General features: G+C 34.8%; 2 protein-coding genes across 2 annotated transcripts; both read right to left on the bottom strand.

Moving 5' to 3' along the window:
* Positions 1-1221: 1221 nt before the first annotated feature.
* LOC146740227 (intestinal mucin-like protein) lies at positions 1222-14089 on the bottom strand. The gene is made up of 20 exons (XM_085501037.1): positions 13906-14089; positions 13559-13801; positions 12934-13423; positions 12602-12807; positions 11381-11563; positions 10709-10935; positions 9803-10004; positions 9284-9643; positions 8480-8653; positions 8069-8103; positions 7583-7748; positions 7018-7131; positions 6369-6473; positions 5895-6002; positions 5605-5645; positions 5425-5485; positions 5093-5151; positions 4575-4943; positions 4263-4308; positions 1222-2504 (listed from the first exon to the last, which is right to left on the bottom strand). The coding sequence occupies exons 1-20, from the start codon at positions 13952-13954 to the stop codon at positions 2215-2217; spliced, it is 3528 nt and encodes a 1175-aa protein (XP_085357163.1). The 5' UTR covers positions 13955-14089; the 3' UTR covers positions 1222-2214.
* On the bottom strand, positions 13963-17303 carry LOC146740226 (hemocytin-like). The gene is made up of 6 exons (XM_085501766.1): positions 16982-17303; positions 16466-16719; positions 15549-16017; positions 14570-14629; positions 14089-14388; positions 13963-14012 (listed from the first exon to the last, which is right to left on the bottom strand). Exons 1-6 carry the CDS (start codon positions 17301-17303, stop codon positions 13963-13965), a joined length of 1455 nt encoding a protein of 484 aa, XP_085357892.1.
* Positions 17304-19032: the final 1729 nt, after the last annotated feature.

The raw sequence follows: 19032 nt of genomic DNA, 5'->3' as shown, positions 1-19032 counted from the left end.
CCTGATTTTGTCACAGTGCTTGTCCAGGATCCGAAGATAGGCACACATGTCTATTTCCATCTCTAGGTATGTCAAACATTAAATTATCAGTAAACCTGATTTGACATTTTTCCCTGACATGACTTTGGAACATCACAGCGGGTATGGCATGCCAGCATAAGATGCTTACCCTTCACATGCACTTGGTCTGACTCCCTTGTGGGGGTTTGTGATGTTCCGCGTCCATCGATTTTGTCAGTAGATTTGTCCTGACTACTGATATTTGGAGAATGGCTTATTGGTACTACTATAATTATTATTACTGTACTACTGAGATTTGTCTTTGCTGACTATAAACCCTAATGACTGGTAGGTATATGCATTCTTCATATCCAGAGCCGCAAGACAAATCAGAGCAGTCCAAATCAGAATCCAATAAACTTTTGAAACTACACTGGCAATGAAATACATGCAAGGTGCACGATCATTGCCAACCATCTAGGAATCCGAATCATTGCAAATAGCACAGCATGAAAAAACAAGCAATCATAAATATAGTAGTGACACACCTTGTGTAAATCTCCAGAGCACAATGTACATTGTATTTCAAAGATGTTTTTTAGCTTATGATATTTCTTGCCCAGGTCCCCCGGCCTCAAAATCAGGGATGGCAGCCATCTTGAAAAGCACACACAAGAAGCAAATGCTTTCATCATAATTTGTCACAGAATAAAACACAAAACTGGAGACTTCAGGGTGCACTACTAAAAGTACATGATAGAAGACTAGAATTTTAAGTCTAAGTCCTCATGCTAGTCTGCTCAGAAAAAAAAGAAAAACTGATTAAGTAATGATGATGCCCCTATATCCAAATAGCGTAAGTAGTCGGCTAGTGACATTATAAACAATTGAATTATTTATTACTAGAGTTTTTGACAATTTTATCACTGGCCAACCAATTCATCTCAAAGCATGTTGCAGTGATTTCATACTTGAAGTTGAGAAATTGTCAGTACAACATGAGAGAAAACTATTATTCCAGACATGTTTAAGAAAGAGGTACCTAGATTATCTGTCAGTTCACAGATAGGATATTGGTAGTAGTATCATCCTCCATTCTGTGAATTGATCATGATTAGTTCAATTGTACTAACCCACCAAATGTCATTCCAAGGGTTTCCTAACTGGCATTATGAATTTTAAAATATTAAAGTCTATAAACATGTACATAACTTCAATGAATTGAAATTTTATAATATATTTAAATCTTTTAATCCATATAAAATATCTGTGTAGCTATGATTACAAGAATTCATACAGTGGTTAAGTGGTTACTGGTGTATAATATTCCACTAGAATTGTTTGCAATATAATTTTTTAAAGAAGAGATGCAATTTTTTTTAACCTGTATTCTAAATGAGCAAATAGATGAACAAGACGACATTTAGGACATTTAATTTTATATAGAGGATTGTTGTGTCAAACACCGATGTGTTCTCTTCAAAAAGGAGTGAGGACATGATGGTTGTGTATGAAACAGAGCTAATTGGTTAACTAGTACATTAGTTTCAAATACATAAATGATATGCAAATTACTATAAATTTGCATGTGAATGACCAGTCTTTACACAATATCAAATTAAACTTACAACCATGGATAAAACTGTATCTAGATTCCTCGTATGTCCATGTAAATGACTTTTTCCCATATATACATAGTCTCATACTTGGGTACATTTGAAAACAAGACCCTCCAACTGCTAGAAAAGTTACTGGCAAGAAAAGTTCCCATCAAGAAAAGTTTTCATTAAGTTACAATGTTACAAAATCACTGAGCAGCATAGTTCAAAATATGTACAAGCAATAAAATATTATCAATCCACGGCAGCTTAACTGTACTTTATCTAACTAGGATTATGAAAAAACTTTTATGTTTGTATTTCCAGACAAACTAAATACTTTAAGCATAAATCTTAAAAATTTGAAAGTACATATTTCTGCAAAAAACTATTAAAATGTAAATAAATCAAAAGTACTGTATGAATGTTATCCTAACAAAGTGCTCTGCACAATAAAGAATAATATGATAAAGAAATAATTAAAAGTTTGAAATATTATTGCATCTTACAATTTATCATTTGTAAATATAGGATTAAATAATACCTGCCACTTAATCAACATATTCATCACAATTTCACAATTTAGTTATAAGAACATACAAAAATAAACAAATTTCTAGAACTCATCATGAAGGCAACCCAGGCATGAGCAGCTCTCAATGAACTGATATTCAAACTCAAAAGTTGTTCCATTGTCACAAATCATATTAGTAACCTTGGTAACGGCATCTAGAACTTGACAACATTGACAGTCGGTGTTCATCTTTCCATCTTCAACAGAGAACATAGCAGTGCTGCGACACTTGCCATCGCAGTATGGCATTTCAACTGTAGAGTTGCTAACACATCCATTTAATTCAACCGTCACTTCATTCTTAGTTATACGACATGCACCACTCTTAGGTACTGGATAAAAAAAAAGTTTCAGAAAGTCAAGTTGAATTCAATGATTTAATTTGGTCATAGCATTTCAAAGTTGTTTTTTTTAATTCTCAATTCAGCAAATTATTCATCTAAATGAATTTACAAAATGATATATAGAGTACCTGCTGGATGATACATACAGTTAAAATCTGTAATAACTATTACAATGTTACAACCAGTAAATATAACAATACAAAGAAAGTCTTTAATTTATTCACAGTCTTAAATTTATTATTCAATTTAACCAGATGATTTGGGCAATGGGTTTTCATTAGTACCTCTAGTAGTACTTGATTACACAGTGAAATATTTGTAGAACATAGAACACATGTGTGCATTAGGTATGTACATGAGGAATGACATGAAATGTTTGGATACATAGAGTAATTACCAATGACTATGATTAATAACTACCTCTACATATGTGAACATTTTGCTTATCAATTAAGTTGTTGCAACACATATACAGGTAGATGTGTAAATATTCACCTCTGTTCTGAATTTCTAATTACTCATACCCTTGAATATTTCATATACCCCGGTATTTTTCCCAAGATTCCAATAAAGCCGTATGAATGATCTTAAAGTGCAACTTAAGGTAGAGATGCGGTTTACCTGACAGGTATTTTAATTAGTTAATTAGGAAACCAAGATGACCTCCCTTGTCCACAAAACTATATATTTTCAGAAAGCTTATTGTATGAATTTTAAAATTTTGTTAGTATTATTTTTTTTATGGACACTGTAGTTTGAAATATGCACAAAAATGTGCTTTTTTGGTCAAAAGCGATTTAAACAAAATTAGCTTCTAAGCCATGCTTCTGTTCCCTGTCCAAAATTGTGTTTATGGGTACATCTGTTTACTATGACGAAAGTGTCGTCTTGAAAACTGTCTACCAGTTGTCAATTTTGCAGGGCAGCAGCTCAAATTTTACTACTTCAAGTTTATGCATAAATTAACAACCAGGCTAGTTGTCTGTACGATTGTTGTAACACTGTTCAACCAAAAACAATGCCCCGACGGCGTTTTGAAGATAAACACATTGTCAATCATTTGTGAAAATTTCAAAACAAAAGGTCAAAGCGTCTAGAAGCTATTTTTTTTTAAAGTTCTGGGATGTGCACTAAAAAGAAGCTGAGACAATTGCTAATTTGCATAACAATTCACTCAATGAGAAGTTTGCTAATGCTCATAATTAAAATGGCTGTAACAGTTTCAAATATAAATGTATTATCGTTTTGTTAAAAGTTAAACATAGTGTATAATATGGAGATCCCGTCATTTCTTATTTTTTTCACCATGTTTCTGTTTTATTATTTATGTACAGCCTTGCTAAATCTTGCTAAGCATTCAAAAGAGAGAATGTTTGCACCTGTTATCTATATTTTCAAATCGTTTTTTGAGTATGTTCCACTATTCACAATTCTACAATTTTTTAACAGTAGATAGCCAAGACTGTTTGGATAATAAAAAGCAAAAAAAAAAAAATTTCATTCCCAAGTGCCCACGAATCTGCATCTCTACCTTAAAGGGGAAACTTCCAAGCCCAGGAATTGCACCAAAGAATCATGAGACACTATTGTTTTGTTTTTTTACAAAGTTAATCTATCTTTTGTTATCCATTGTCATATTAATCCAGAAAGTAAATTTGTTGTGAGATTAGGCTTAACTGGAAGTGCCCTTTTAAAGTCACATGCAAAATTCATAAAAATACAAGTGAAAGCTTGTAAATCACTTACCACACTGTTGGCAACAGCCATCACTTGTATTCGTCAATGTATATTTCTGCAGACATTAAACAAACAAAAAACGATTTAATACACAATACAGAATAAAGCATTTTTGTATTTCATAATATTGTGTATTCAATAATAAAATGTTGCGTTTTCATCGATACCATATGCAGAACTTGAGATCAATGCTCAACATACAAACAAGTTTGTGTGCGACTGAAGTACAAACATCCACAACTTTTTCTTCCCAAGCTATGACTGATTGAGTGTTTTTACACCAAAGAAACATTTAGCAAGACGCAACAATTTGACACTTACTGATTCAGGACAGTCTGCTGGCTCAATGGCAGGACATAGTGTATAGTAGGGATACACTCTAGGTACACCATCGCTGTCCGGTCTACATTCTGCATAATCACACATCGTCATGGCATCTTGCTGTGTCCAAGTGTCACCAATATTATGTCGTCCCATTTGGTCAACACACCATCGTCTTTCACATCTACCACAGCAGTCAGTGTTGTCAGGTGGAATGTACTCAGAGTGAGCTTCGCAGCCATCAGGTCCATTTACCAGACATGTGGTTACATCACATTCTATGCTATAGAATTCATTGCCTGCAACTTTCTCTTCTGTACAACTACACACTTTGCAAGGATTACTTCCTTGTAAGTTGGTGGTACCAGGCTGTTGAAAAATAAATATTTTCTGTTATTTTAAAAGTTCAAACTATTTTTGTATAGTAGCATAGTATGTAGCTATTGTAGTTAAACAAGACACATGTAAAATTGAACTTTACAACTTTACTAAGCATATCTGAATAAAAATGAACTTGCCTGTACTTCCTGTAGTTGGTTTGTAGCAGTGTTGTTCCACAGACATACTTCCTTGGGAACTTTGAATAACAATAAAAGTCAAAATTATTAATACAGAAGGTAAAATTAAATACATAGAGACGTGTTTAACAAAAAATTGTTACGAAATAGGTTTTTTGCACCTATTAAACTTAAACTAAATTGATTGAATGATGATGTTATGAACAACATGGATACACCATGCGGTCAATTGGTTGACAGGAAATCACATGATCCGCTCCTTAGAATTTGATTGGAGTGTTAATTTTAGAGTTCACTCAAGACATTATTAGTCATGAACTAATTAAACTTACCACATTCATGCACAACACATTGGCACTCATCTTCAGATTCAGTAATTTTCAGCTTATAACCCTAGAAATATGACAAATACAAGAATTATGTAAATTATAGATTTTTAAGTCTTGCATATTAATCCATTTGAACAAAAAATCAAGGAAATGAACAGAATTGCAAAAAATGTTTTCACTTACAATCGGACACTGAGTTGGATCCACAGCAGGACAGTCACACACTGAGAAGTAAAAACAAGATATGAGTTATAATAAATGTTTCATACTTCAGTTGATTGCAATAATAAGCTTGATATAAGACTGTTTTATGGTGTATTTCATACAATCTGAACTGAAATTGATGGGCATATTTCTGTTTTAAAAGTGGTCAATCGTTGTTGTAGTTGATGTATCATGAGTAATATCTTAGAGTGCAAGACTAAAAATAGAGCTATCAGAAGATATATAATATGAGAGTAATGCATACATACCACACTGGTACTCTGGACAGCAAGCATGCAGGCTTTCAGGTGTCTGTTGTTTTATAAAATTAGGTGGGCACACCATGTCATCTGGTGGACAATTTGCAATGTTACAATCTGAAATAACAACATGGCAAATAATTAAAAACATATTTCACATTCCTAGTTCTAAAATGGTGCAAAACACCCTTGCATCTAGTATCGCTTCTCATAAATACAAATGCCATCATTTTTCCACCATTGGCTGCAGTTTTTGATCAAAACTGTTGAAAATATATTTCAAATATTTTGGTAAAGCAACAAAACTTATCTTCTGTGTTTAAACTAAGCTTGCAATGTATCAGACATCTACTCAAATGATGATTGATCATTTAGTCCAGGATTTGAAGTAAAAACCTACATAAAATCTGATTGGCTAACAACCATATTCATATTACTCTTTATGATCTATCGGCCAATAGGAATAGATCTACCATAACTTACCACATCTGTATTGATCACAGCAATCAGATATGCTTTCTTTAAATGTTTCCAGAGTCTCAAATGGATAGCATACTGGTATAGTTTCTGTTGGACACGCCTTGCAAGCTAAGAAAAAAACAGCACAGTCATGTTACAAACAAATCCATCATACTTTTTTTAAAACTTGTATTTCACCAATAATTTAAAGGTAACATAGCCATGTATGGTGATTTAAAATGAATAATTGCATTCCATGTGAGTTTTGTGTGTATATCAATCAAACATATTCAGACCAATGACATCACAAAATTCATTGGATGCTTGGAAAGGATTGATTACATACACAAAAATAAACAAGATTATTCAGAAAGACAAAACACATCAAATTATTTTTTTGGTGAATAAGAATTCTAAGAAAAAGAGGAACACTAATCATTTTTTTCAAGCTGATAATTCAAGAAAGGTGAGTCTGCCATGTAATTTTGTGATCATTTTGTAATTTGCATGACTGCATCACTTACCACACCACTCACATACACTCTATTTATCTTGCATCCATGATTTCAAACAATAGATGGCTGCAAAGACTTCAGTTTTTGTAATGCATTTACTGCAAATTTGGAATTTTTCCCAGCTATGATTTAAAGGCATGAAAACAAGCAATACTCACTGCATTCAGTTGTATAACAGCACTCATTGATGGTGAAATTAGTCATCTCCCTGTCCTCAGCACATACTAAAGGTGGTTGCACATGAGTAGCTGGACACACACTTGTATTGCAAGCTGAAATAAAACCACAAGATAGATAACAATAACCACCTCACCCCATTTTCCATCAGAACTTTGATATTCTTGTAAAACCACAAGATAAATAACAATAACCACCTCATCCAATTTTCCATCAGAACTTTGATATTCTTGTAAAACCACAAGATAAATAACAATAACCACCTCACCCCATTTTTCATCAGAACTTTGATATTCTTGTAAAACCACAAGATAAATAACAATAACCACCTCACCCCATTTTCCATCAGAACTTTGATATTCTTGTAAAACCACAAGATATATAACAATAACCACCTCACCCCATTTTTCATTAAAAGTTTGATATTCTTGTAAAACCACAAGGTTTTGGCATTGTATAACAAATATTCATTTTACCTCATTGACCTCAACGTAGATCAAATTTAGAATTACAAAATTCGTGAAAATCTAAAGATTTCAAACTTACCACATTCATAGATTGGGCAGCAGGTACCATCTTCAGTGTGAGTGATAAGAACCTTGGGATACTGACACTGGGGAGGTGGTGCACACTCTGTGATAACAGTGTCAACGTGACCACCTACAAGACATGACATTTTCTCACAAGGGCCATCTTGCCAAGTATCACCAACCTAAAAAGGAGTATAAAGAAAATTGATTATGTTGAAATCATCACAGTAAGGACATGAAAGTGAACCAGATTTTCAAAAAAGATGTAGTGTAAAATACTTGGAATTAATTTTCGCTACTTGCACTGAAGGAATGATTCAGTGAAAATAAAATCCAGCGAATATACCTTTTTTCGTATATTTTACATTCAACTCGTCTAAAATCAGTGAAAATAAGTTCCATACAAAACACCCATGAAATCTTTTCAGCGAAAATTAATTCCAGCTAAATATAAGTATTTACAAAATTTCCATATTTACTGCATATAATAATAACATCTTACCTCATGGTAAATTCCATCACTGCCAAGACAACGATCTGAAAAAAACAAAATTAAAATCAATAAAAATGTGTGTCACTAGATAATTCTAGCAATCAATGACAGTATCGTGACACTCAAGTACACTGACATGCGATGTATAGTGAAACTATACCTACCTCTCAACAAGCAAGCAACACAGAATTAGTTGAAAGTGATTCACAAGAGGCATTTGTGATACAAATCTGAGTGAATTAATGTAGTACAGTAGGGAATGTCTAGGTGACATATGCATATCCAGCTGCTGTCTAGGTGATAAGAATTAGCATACTAATAACATTATACCTAGTATGTATTTTCATTTAATACCTCAAAGTTATTATGGTTCAATATTACATGGATTCAGAAAAATGCAAGAAAGATAAATTGACTTACCACATGATGGAACACAAATGCCGGTATCATTCTGCATCATTCCAGTTGTGCAGAAACAACCTTCCATCTGCGGTATACGATCACATGTCGCATCGTAACTGTCACGATTTTCACAGGTCTCAACACATCCACTATGACAGGCTTCAAATTGTTTGTCTTCGGGACAGTCAAATGCTAGAAAAACAAACATGCATTGTTACAAAGTGACATGTACATAAATTAATGCGTTGACACAACACTACTGGTATGTACCATTCACATAAGCTATATCTTCTAATGACAAAACACTTCAGTCTTGTGAATGGGTGTAAAGGGAAGCCAATCACAAAGTTGATGTTTCTATCTGTATTTGTCAATAACTTATACTTCTTTGTAGAGATTTCTTATATTCTAGACGACTACACAAAACATAATTGACTATTTGAAAGACACGTCTTACATCTATTTGGCTGCCACTAAAACACTGCTAGAGGGCACATATTACTGGAAGGTATATTGATAACAGCACTGAATTACTGAATCGATTATTTTAACAATATATATCTCATACTTTCAATATTTTGGAATTCATTATAAATATATTACCGGTAATATGTATATGCTGATTGAGAGTATTGTCATTCGAAATAAATATTTAGTTACAATGATAAATTTTTGGGTTATCTACATTTTACATTGAGACACATCATGATGAGATGGATTTATTTTGGTATACATCAAGGGAAACTAAGTGTATGAAAGTCTTGAAGTTATTCATACATCGCCAGGCATGCACAGAAATAAAAACTTGTGTTGATAACTTACGACATGAATATGTATCTCTCCATGCTACACAGTGTCCTTGGCGAGCACACTCTCGTGCATAAGATGATAAGACCGCACACATGCCGTTGTTGCAAGCAGTATCAAGTATACAGGCTCTTAAGTATGGATGAGGATCTACCAGCAAATTACACTCGCGAAATATTCCTTCATATATCGCTCGAGTGCAGTCACCAGCAAGGTCTTCATTCAATGTGAGAGGATCGGCACATGGTGGGTGAGCGCTGATACATACTTCGTCATCTTTCTCAACCAACCAGCTGAATGCAAATTCGTCAGTATCATCGGTTATTTGACCATCTTTTTTTGTAAAATCATCATCTAGGTTGTGGTTACATGGGCCTATAAAACATCAAACAAGAAATATTTTTTCAATTTAACAGGCTGAATTTCCTGGCTTTCTCAGTATCACATTGCAGTGCGAAGCAAGAGTACACTTTATTAGGTTCTCATTCATATAAACATTTTTGTTTTCAGTTTTAGTTGAAAATTGAAACTTACCACACAATCCTTCAGTTCTATCATAATACTGAGTACTTGGTACACTTATAGTGAAACAATCAGAAAGTTGATCAAATGTTACCACCATGTTAATTTCTGGAACGCGTAATTCAATAATATTATTATATGGTAAAAGTTTGATCTTTATTCCATCCAAGACAATTCTATGTGGTAACTGATATTCCACACCATTCACATTTACCTACAAAAACAGATAATACAAAATAAGTTAATATTTTTTGCACAATACATTATGAAATTAATTCGATGAGCTTTATTTTCATTTTTATTAAAATAGCATGTCATCTACAGAAGCACAATGCAATGTTATTTTATGGATGATTGGAATTACGTCAGTTGATGCAGAATTAAAGATTGTATTTAACACGTCAACAACAAGCCCAATTTCAGCTATTTATAGAGGCTTTCAGCAGGAGATGTATTACAAGACAAAATGGCTGTCATTTGGCCAAAATGTGTGACATGTTCAAACAACAAACAAACAAACACACATGATTCAGTGGCATGCCTAAATTCTAAACAACAGAAAGTTTTCCATGCCTCCTGACATCATTACTGTACTTCACTTGTCATAAATCTCTCTGTGTATAAGCAAAGCCCTTATTTTTATATATATCTGGTGGCCATAAAAAAAACATTTGGTTTGTGTTTTCATGAGAAAACTCACAGACTTCACAGTGTACGGCAAACAATGCATTATGGTTCACACACTTTCTTTCCCTGATTTTACATGTTGAGACCCCTGGGATTATGACCAGAGAAGTACAGTATTGATATTACCCACATCAACAGGCAATGAAATTATTTACAGTTCTGCAAGTCAACTTTCATCAGCAATCACTAACGTTGTATATCAATCTGTAACAAATGTAATAACATACTTACTTTTCTTCCACGTTCCAGCACCACCTTGTTACCTTGGTAAAGCACAGTTACAGACACAGTGCATGTGGTTGGGGGAGCCGAGATACATTCCTCGTTAGTAACAAGCACTTCAAAATCCTTGTTCTGTGATGTGTCTCTTGCTGCTACGTATGTACAGTTACCTTGGAAGGGGAAATATGTGCCATCAAAGCTGTAGTAGTGAGGGTCACCAAATCCTTCACAGTAACCTAGCAACAGAAAATCAGAAAAACAAAATGAAACAAATCAAACAGATAACAATAAAGTTATACCCTGTGGAGTTGAAGTCATTCTGAACAAAAATACTAATTTATTGTATTTTACTATTTACTAATGGCATTGATATTTCATCTTTGTGTAATTTGATGAAGATGAATTGGGATTGTACGAAAGCCAAAAGATTTATGGCAAAGAAGCAGACTTACCGGGCATCAGTTTATACTGCCACAGCAGCTTGGGCTAAATATATCAAGTAATACTCAAGTCACACATTAATATTTTGATTCCTTCTTGCAAGGAGGATTTGCATATAACAACATATAGTGCTAATTCCCTGCATAAGTAGTGTGAAATCCAACTCTTTATTAATTGCTAAATTATTGGGTACTAATTATGTCTAACTTAATTACAAATTAAACTAAGTTAATCACTTACATTCTTGGCAGTCATTGATTTCAATGCAAGTATCGCCTTTCTTGACCTTTCCGGATGGGCATACACACCCAGGTGCACATCCAGTTTCACAGTCAGATATCGGTAAGCCTTGTTCAGAGCATGTCCATTCACAGGTGCTATGACATTCATGCCATACCAAGGGATACTCACATTCAGGTGGTGCTGTGACAAAGAATAACAAACTTGATTACAACAAAGTTTGGGAAGTATTGTATTTGTATTGCAAGTATTGTTAGTGATATAAGAATGGTTTAAAATGTTTCAGAAGTAGACCTGTCAAGCCTCTCAAAATACCTTCTACTCTTAAGACACAAAACACCTGAAATTTACAAAATTTATATGAGCCAGCAAATATACTATATTTGCTTCTTCAGTAATTTGTATTGCTTATGTATGTGATAGGTGTGCCTACAGTTGAAATAAACCATATTTTAATCATACTGTATTGCTTATGTATGTGATAGGTGTGCCTACTGTTGAAATAAACCATATTTTAGTCATACTGTATTGCTTATGTATGTGATAGGTGTGCCTACTGTTGAAATAAACCATATTTTAATCATACTGTATTGCTTATGTATGTGATAGGTGTGCGTACAGTTGAAATAAACCATATTTTAATCATACTGTATTGCTTATGTATGTGATAGGTGTGCCTACAGTTGAAATAAACCATATTTTAATCATACTGTATTGCTTATGTATGTGATAGGTGTGCCTACTGTTGAAATAAACCATATTTTAATCATACTGTATTGCTTATGTATGTGATAGGTGTGCCTACAGTTGAAATAAACCATATTTTAATCATACTGTATTGCTTATGTATGTGATAGGTGTGCGTACAGTTGAAATAAACCATATTTTAATCATACTGTATTGCTTATGTATGTGATAGGTGTGCCTACTGTTGAAATAAACCATATTTTAATCATACTGTACACTTATATACTTGTGCTTACACAAATGACTGAGACATGATGGTCAAAATATCTTTTGTATGAATGATACACCATATTCAAATTATTATAATTATTAAAAGTATGTTGCAGTTATCAAAAAAGTTTGAACCAAAAATATGTGAGTGGGAACAAATCTGGCTGTTGTAGCTGTTGTGTCATATGTATTGTAATTATTTATGTTATTTTGTTCAGGAAATAAGTGAAAAAGTTGAGTTATTGCATTTGAATCAGTACTTACGACAAAACTGTGGCGTTCTCCAATCCAGTACAGGCCCTCCATTGTTAGCACACTCAGTGGAGTAAAGCATCATGAGATCACACGAACATTCAGACCTCTGGGCATGACCTTCATTATTTACTAAACACTCACAAACCTGACGATGGCACATTTCAATGTAATGTTCTACATCAACGTAACCAAAACATCCTGCAAACTTAGCTGACCTAATGAAAGCAAAAATAAGCATATTAAATTAAAGAACAAACAAAATAATTCCAGACATAGCTATATAAAGTGCGATATAAAGAATTTAAAATAAGTGTATAATCTGAATCTATTTTCCCAATTACCTTAATACATTACATTGTTGACGAGCTAATTCTGTCTCCGCTGGATTATCAGCCAGACAGTCTGTTGGTGGTTCACAACCTTCCTGGGATCCCCAACTATCCCCAAACTCAGTAACGTCATCAGTAAGTGTACTATCTGGTTTAGTGTAGTCATCTTCGGCATCGCTATTTGGTACTCCACACATACCTTGTACCAGATTCTCCAGCTGATTACCAGTCTGGATACGACTCTCACCAGTGTTTGACCAATACACAACAAGACTGAAGTTTGTACGAATGATGATCTCAGATCCTGTTTTAGACAGTGATATTCCTTGACTATCAGTAAGGATACTGCTGATCACAGGAAGCTGAGAGACATGATGGAGGATTCCATTGATGTATAACGTGAAGTTTTTATATATCAATAAATCAGTATCGCGTATGTTGATTTCTAGATGTTTCTGACAATTGGTGCTCGGTTCAAATTCATCAAAACAGATCTTTTTCACTGTTGATTGAGAAAGAAATAAACATTTACAATGGCATTTTTACGTTTCATTACATGACTGAATAAAAAGGTTATAAACTATGATATGTACAGCAATTATGTATTAATTGAGTATAGATGTGTGAATGTACTTACCTCTAACTTCAAAGTCAACATTGTAATTTGGTTTATTCATCGCCATAACATGATCACACACATCATAGATGTACTCTTCATTGTCAAATGTTTGAAATGTATTATGGTACATTTTACATGTTTTGACACACGCTGCATTGTTACATGACAAGCTCTGATTTGCCATGCAGGTACAATTGCTGCAACCCTCTTCAATGTATGACTCCCCAATTGGGATGATTTCACCATTTGGACCTGTGCAGCCTGCAAAACACAAACAATTTATAATGGATGAATTTTAAAAGTTTGACACCATGTCAACAATCTAATTGAACTATTCTATTTTAATTAGAGGTGCATTGCCTTACCTTGTGGAGGGGCAGGTGTTGTAAGACAGTTCATTTCATCTTCACCCATGGGACAATCTATGTGTCCATCACATAGATAAGGATGTGGCACACACTGCTGATGACAGCTGTAGTTTGTAGATAAATGACAAATGAATTCATCCGCTGCACATTCACAGAATGGTTCACATCGACAACATTCACCTGCTGGGTGTACCAACTTATAGTCTTCTTGACATGACGTAATCTCGCAATGTTCGTGACATCCACTGACAACGCCGTTGAAACACGAACACGCTTCACATCTGTCGTTTATGAAGAAGCCATTTGGTTGAAGTTTGCCATTGTACATACATGGACAGTTTATGGTATCAACGCACTTGGTGCCATCGCAGCTTTGACCAAATGGACAGAAATCTGGACATCTTGAAGAATTTGTAACAGCACTGCATACTTGTAAAGATGGTTGTGTGGTCATGGGGGTGGTGATAACAGGTAGAAGAGCTGAAAAAGGGGTCAAAGATCAACACTGTATTATATCTTGTAATACTTGAAAATTCAATAGCATCATACCAAATATGGTATGACACATTTTACACAATTTATTATACTATGCTATAATCACAGTATTTTTTAATTACTACATGCTATAAATGAGAAAATGAAAAAATTGAATATTTCTTACTTGCAGTGGTGGCCACACCAGTCATATTAGTTACTCCAATAGTCGGTGTTGTTGCAGCTCCTACAATCAATATTTACAATTCTAGTTAAACTTAAAAATTGTAGTATCCAATATACAAATTTATAAAATATAATATTTTAACAGATATAATTACTATTTGCAGCCAGAAGCACCACAGGTGTTAAACAACAGGCAGACATTCATCAAGTAGTGATCAATAGCTGCAACCCTATTTTCAGGTTGAATGCAGAGACTATTGACACAGTGACCTCCTCTTTACCGGTAATTCTTTTCAATGACAAAGTCAACTTTTGTCATATTTTCACAAAATAAACCTGCCCACATTGTAAATTATGTTCAAAATTAATAAAGAAATTGCAGAAATTAAAACCTGCCCCGATTAAATATTTGAAAATTATGTGCAAAAAAGACATAAAAATGTAACAAAATTTTGCCGGGAAATATAAAAGATTTTGATAAAAATACCAGATTTGGCAAATGATGACTGTATAAGGGACAACGTCAAAAGATCGATGTCGGATAAAAAACTTAATTCCTTTAGTTTTTTCTCAACCCCCCCTACCCCCCACTGAAACTTAATTGATAAATATTGGTCATGGCGTCAGACTACATTCACCATTAAATACAAATTGATAATCAGACAGTAGTATTGCATAACAGTTGGTTGTCTAGTGGGTGTAAAAAGATTTTACAAATGCACCTCATTTGACGCTCAGATTTACACTCGAATCAAACCATTTTTCTGTTCTTTCCCTTTTCGGTTATTTCTGTCCATGATTGGATAGAATAAAAACGAACTACAAATACTTCAAGATTTTTTTGACTTCATTAAAAAATAAAATCGTTTTTGTAGGATGGAAACTTTTTGAGGTCAAAACCCCCCATCCCCAAACTAAAGGAAATAAGTTTTTTATCCGACATCGATCTTTTGACGTCGTTCCTAAACTGATATGCTTACCACAGAGGCAATAAAAGCGGACTTCATAATCGTGACAAGTTCTATTCATCTGTTCGTTGTTATAACACTGTAAGCCGACATCTAAGTCACATTTGACATTCATATCATCTTTGATATCTTCATATGCAACATGTCCGTCAACAGTACGGCATTCCACGTCAGCTAGCATGTCAGAAGGACAGAACTTTAAAACATAACGCAACTCTTCAATAGTTTCAAAGTCGCCTTCATCAACCAAACTGCTATCTGGTCTATCACTGCTCATCCACTCAGTCCAGTAATTTTCCACGAGATCACACCCTATCTCTGGGGTAATTACACCAATGGTTGTATGGGCCTCAGTAGGTAATTCTGTGGGTATTGATGTGGTTGTGGGTTGACAGTCACCGGATGTCTTATTGAAGCAAGTGACCCTGTTATTGAAACATTGACAAACCCTGCATAGACCAATGTTCCATGTGTGACCAGGCTATTTGTGTAAATAAAAACAAAAAAATAAGTATACTGTTATAATATTACAATTCACAATTATGAAATATGAACGAGAGGTGTTTTGACAACTTAATAAACCCTTAGATTGTAAGGATAAGCTAGGAGCTGGGTATTAAACGATGTGATCAAGATAGGTTTTATGACAAGTTATATATATTCTGAAAGCTGACAAGTTATATATATTCTGAAAGCTGGCATTATAGCTTATCAAAAATATGTCATTTTTTTTTCATTTTTGGTCAAAAATAATCATGAATCAAAAATAAACATGAAGATTTTTCAACTGATTTCGTAATTTGTGTCAATTAGAATGTTTATTCCCCAATATAAGAAGGACAGTTAGGCATGATTGACCATCGTTGTGATTTTATTTTGTAGCTTCCCAAAAACCAAGAATTGATTTGCATAAAACAACAACTACATACCGGGATCATTTGCTGTGTGTCTTCCCTCCAACAAAAACATTCACTTTCAGGAAGACATTTCCATTCACCGTTTATTTCCATCACCCTAGTGTTGTCTTCAGTACAGAATCCATCTGGTGTCATAGATGACTCAGGAATACAGGCACTTATGTTGGCATCATCAACACATTGTGTTAACGTATTCAGCATAGAAGTACACAGTTGACTGCATCCAAATGCTGAGGGTAAATAAACCTGTCCTGGTTGGCAGATTGCTGTAAGGTCAATATAACAAGTATAATTAAAAATTACAATGCCAAAGTCACTTTTGTCAAAAGTACGTTCATTTGGTCTAAGAGTAACAAAGAAGTTACAGAAACATACATAAAAATGGGCAAAATGTAGAACCAAAATTTTGAAGTTTAAAAAATTAAACCAAAAATAAATCCACTAAGCAGTATGGGTGCTCTGCTAACATTCAATTCACACAGAAATCAAGCCAAGAATCAAGAATTCTGGATTACATCAGGTACTTACGAGTAGTTGTAGTAATTCCAGTGGTTGCTACGGTTGATGGTGTAGACAGGAGGGTAGTTGCACCAATACACGCACATCGAAACCGGACTTCATAGTTGTGACACAAACTTCCATTCTGCTGACTGTTGAGGCATTGCAAACCATCTGTACCACAGGGAACATTGAATTGCTGCCCAGTGACTCTGGAATTGGTGTGTGGAATACTGGCCAATCTACACTGTGCTTGCATAATCTCTGCATCTTCACAGAAGCTGTATTTGAGACGTAGTTGTGTTTTCAGTTCGTTATCGCCGTCTCCAGTTGTTGGTGTGTCAGTATTCATCCAGATTGTCCAACCATGTGAACAGACAACTGGAGGAATTGTAGGTGTAGTAATGCCAGGTATGGTGGTTACAGGTGTAGCTGTTGTTTGTACAGTTGTCACTCCCTCAGATGTAATTGTTTTGATTGTAGTATGTTCAGCCCCAGCTGTTGTGGAAACCTCAGTGACATTTCCTCCCACAGTGGTGATGACAGCTGTAACAGCCCCTTCTGGTGTTGTGGTCTTGATACTTGTTATGCCTTCACTGGTTGTTGTTTTTTCTGTTGTCACTCCCTCTGTTATTGTGGTTCTTGTAAAAGTGCTAAATCCAGTGGGAGTGGTAACTTTAGTTGTAACAGCACCACTAGGGGTTGTGGTTTCAATTCTTGTAGTACCTTCTGGTGTTACTGTCTTTACAGTTTTTCCAGCTGATGAAGTAGCAGTAGTTGTTGTTTCAGCTTCAGTTGTATGTGTCAGTGGTGGTAATGTTGTGGGTGCTGGTGTTTTTGCTGCATTAAAGAAAAAAAACATGCAAGTCAAAATCTAACGTTACACTAAAAACAGGTTGTAATCCGCAGTATTGAACAAAGGAAAATTTAAAATACAGGGTTCTTATTTAATTTTGACATACATGTATGTCACTCACAATTAAAATTTGTTTTCTAGAAATAGATGATGAGTACACTTACCACAAAGACAGTATACACTTATTGTGTAATCTTCACAGATTTGTTGTGGTCCTTGGCGGCTGTTCTCACAAATCAGACCATCTTGAATACTACAAATAACATCTTGCCCAGACAGTGAGCTATCAATACCGGTGTCTTTCACTCGGCAGCTGATGTTTTTGATTTCGTCTTCTTGACAGAATTCGTAACCTTTCCTCAGAGATACAAAGTCTTCAATGTCACCATCGTTGTTGCCAGTAGTTGGTAAATCAAAACTCATCCATTGCGACCAGCCATCATGATCACAGACTGGTGAATATGGAGTGATAATGGATGGTGTTGTTGAGGCTGGTAACGTTCTCTCTGTTGCTGATGTTGTTTCCACTGTCACTGGTCTTGTTGTTACTTCTGGTTTACCAGTGGGCAACGTTGTTGTACCTTTCTCTTCAGCCATTTCTGATGTTGCTTCCGGACCAATAGTAGTTCTTTCAGTAATTTCTGGTACAGCAGTAGTTTCTGGACCTTTAGTCACAATAGAGGTTGTTTCCACAATCACTGGTCTTGTTGTTACTTCTGGTTTACCAGTGGGTAGCATTGTTGTACCTTTCTCTTCAGCCATTTCTGATGTTGCTTCCAGGCCAATAGTAGTTCTTTCAGTAATTTCTGGTACAGCAGTAGTTTCTGGACCTTTAGTCACAATAGAGGTCGTTTCCACTGTCACTGGTCTTGTTGTTACTTCTGGTTTACCAGTTGGTAGCATTGTTGTACCTTTCTCTTCAGCCATTTCTGATGTTGCTTCCGGACCAATAGTAGTTCTTTCTGTAATTTCTGGTACAGCAGTAGTTTCTGGACCTTCAGTCACAATAGAGGTTGTTTCCACTGTCACTGGTCTTGTTGTTACTTCTGGTTTACCAGTGGGCAACGTTGTTGTACCTTTCTCTTCAGCCATTTCTGATGTTGCTTCCGGACCAATAGTAGTTCTTTCAGTAATTTCTGGTACAGCAGTAGTTTCTGGACCTTCAGTCACAATAGAGGTTGTTTCCACTGTCACTGGTCTTGTTGTTACTTCTGGTTTACCAGTG

This window comes from Saccoglossus kowalevskii, chromosome 7 (assembly GCF_978046115.1).
Source record: "Saccoglossus kowalevskii chromosome 7, keSacKowa6.1, whole genome shotgun sequence".
Classification (NCBI taxonomy): domain Eukaryota; kingdom Metazoa; phylum Hemichordata; class Enteropneusta; family Harrimaniidae; genus Saccoglossus; species Saccoglossus kowalevskii.
The sequence above is the reverse complement of the archived record's forward strand: the minus strand, read 5'-3'. Positions and strand labels throughout refer to the sequence as shown.

Bases quoted from the DNA above. Each gene is read 5' to 3' on its own strand.
- LOC146740227 (XM_085501037.1), bottom strand. From the start codon at position 13,954: ATGGGTGAAGATGAAATGAACTGTCTTACAACACCTGCCCCTCCACAA. The intron at 13,802-13,905 runs GTAAGGCAATGC...TGTGTTTTGCAG, and splicing joins AACACCTGCCCCTCCACAAG to GCTGCACAGGTCCAAATGGT. The intron at 8,104-8,479 runs GTAAGTCAATTT...TGTTTTTTTCAG, and splicing joins CATTTGTGTTCCATCATGTG to ATCGTTGTCTTGGCAGTGAT.
- LOC146740226 (XM_085501766.1), bottom strand. From the start codon at position 17,303: ATGAATACTGACACACCAACAACTGGAGACGGCGATAACGAACTGAAA. The intron at 16,720-16,981 runs GTAAGTACCTGA...TTGACCTTACAG, and splicing joins TGGAATTACTACAACTACTC to CAATCTGCCAACCAGGACAG. The intron at 14,630-15,548 runs GTAAGCATATCA...TATTGATTGTAG, and splicing joins CCGCTTTTATTGCCTCTGTG to GAGCTGCAACAACACCGACT.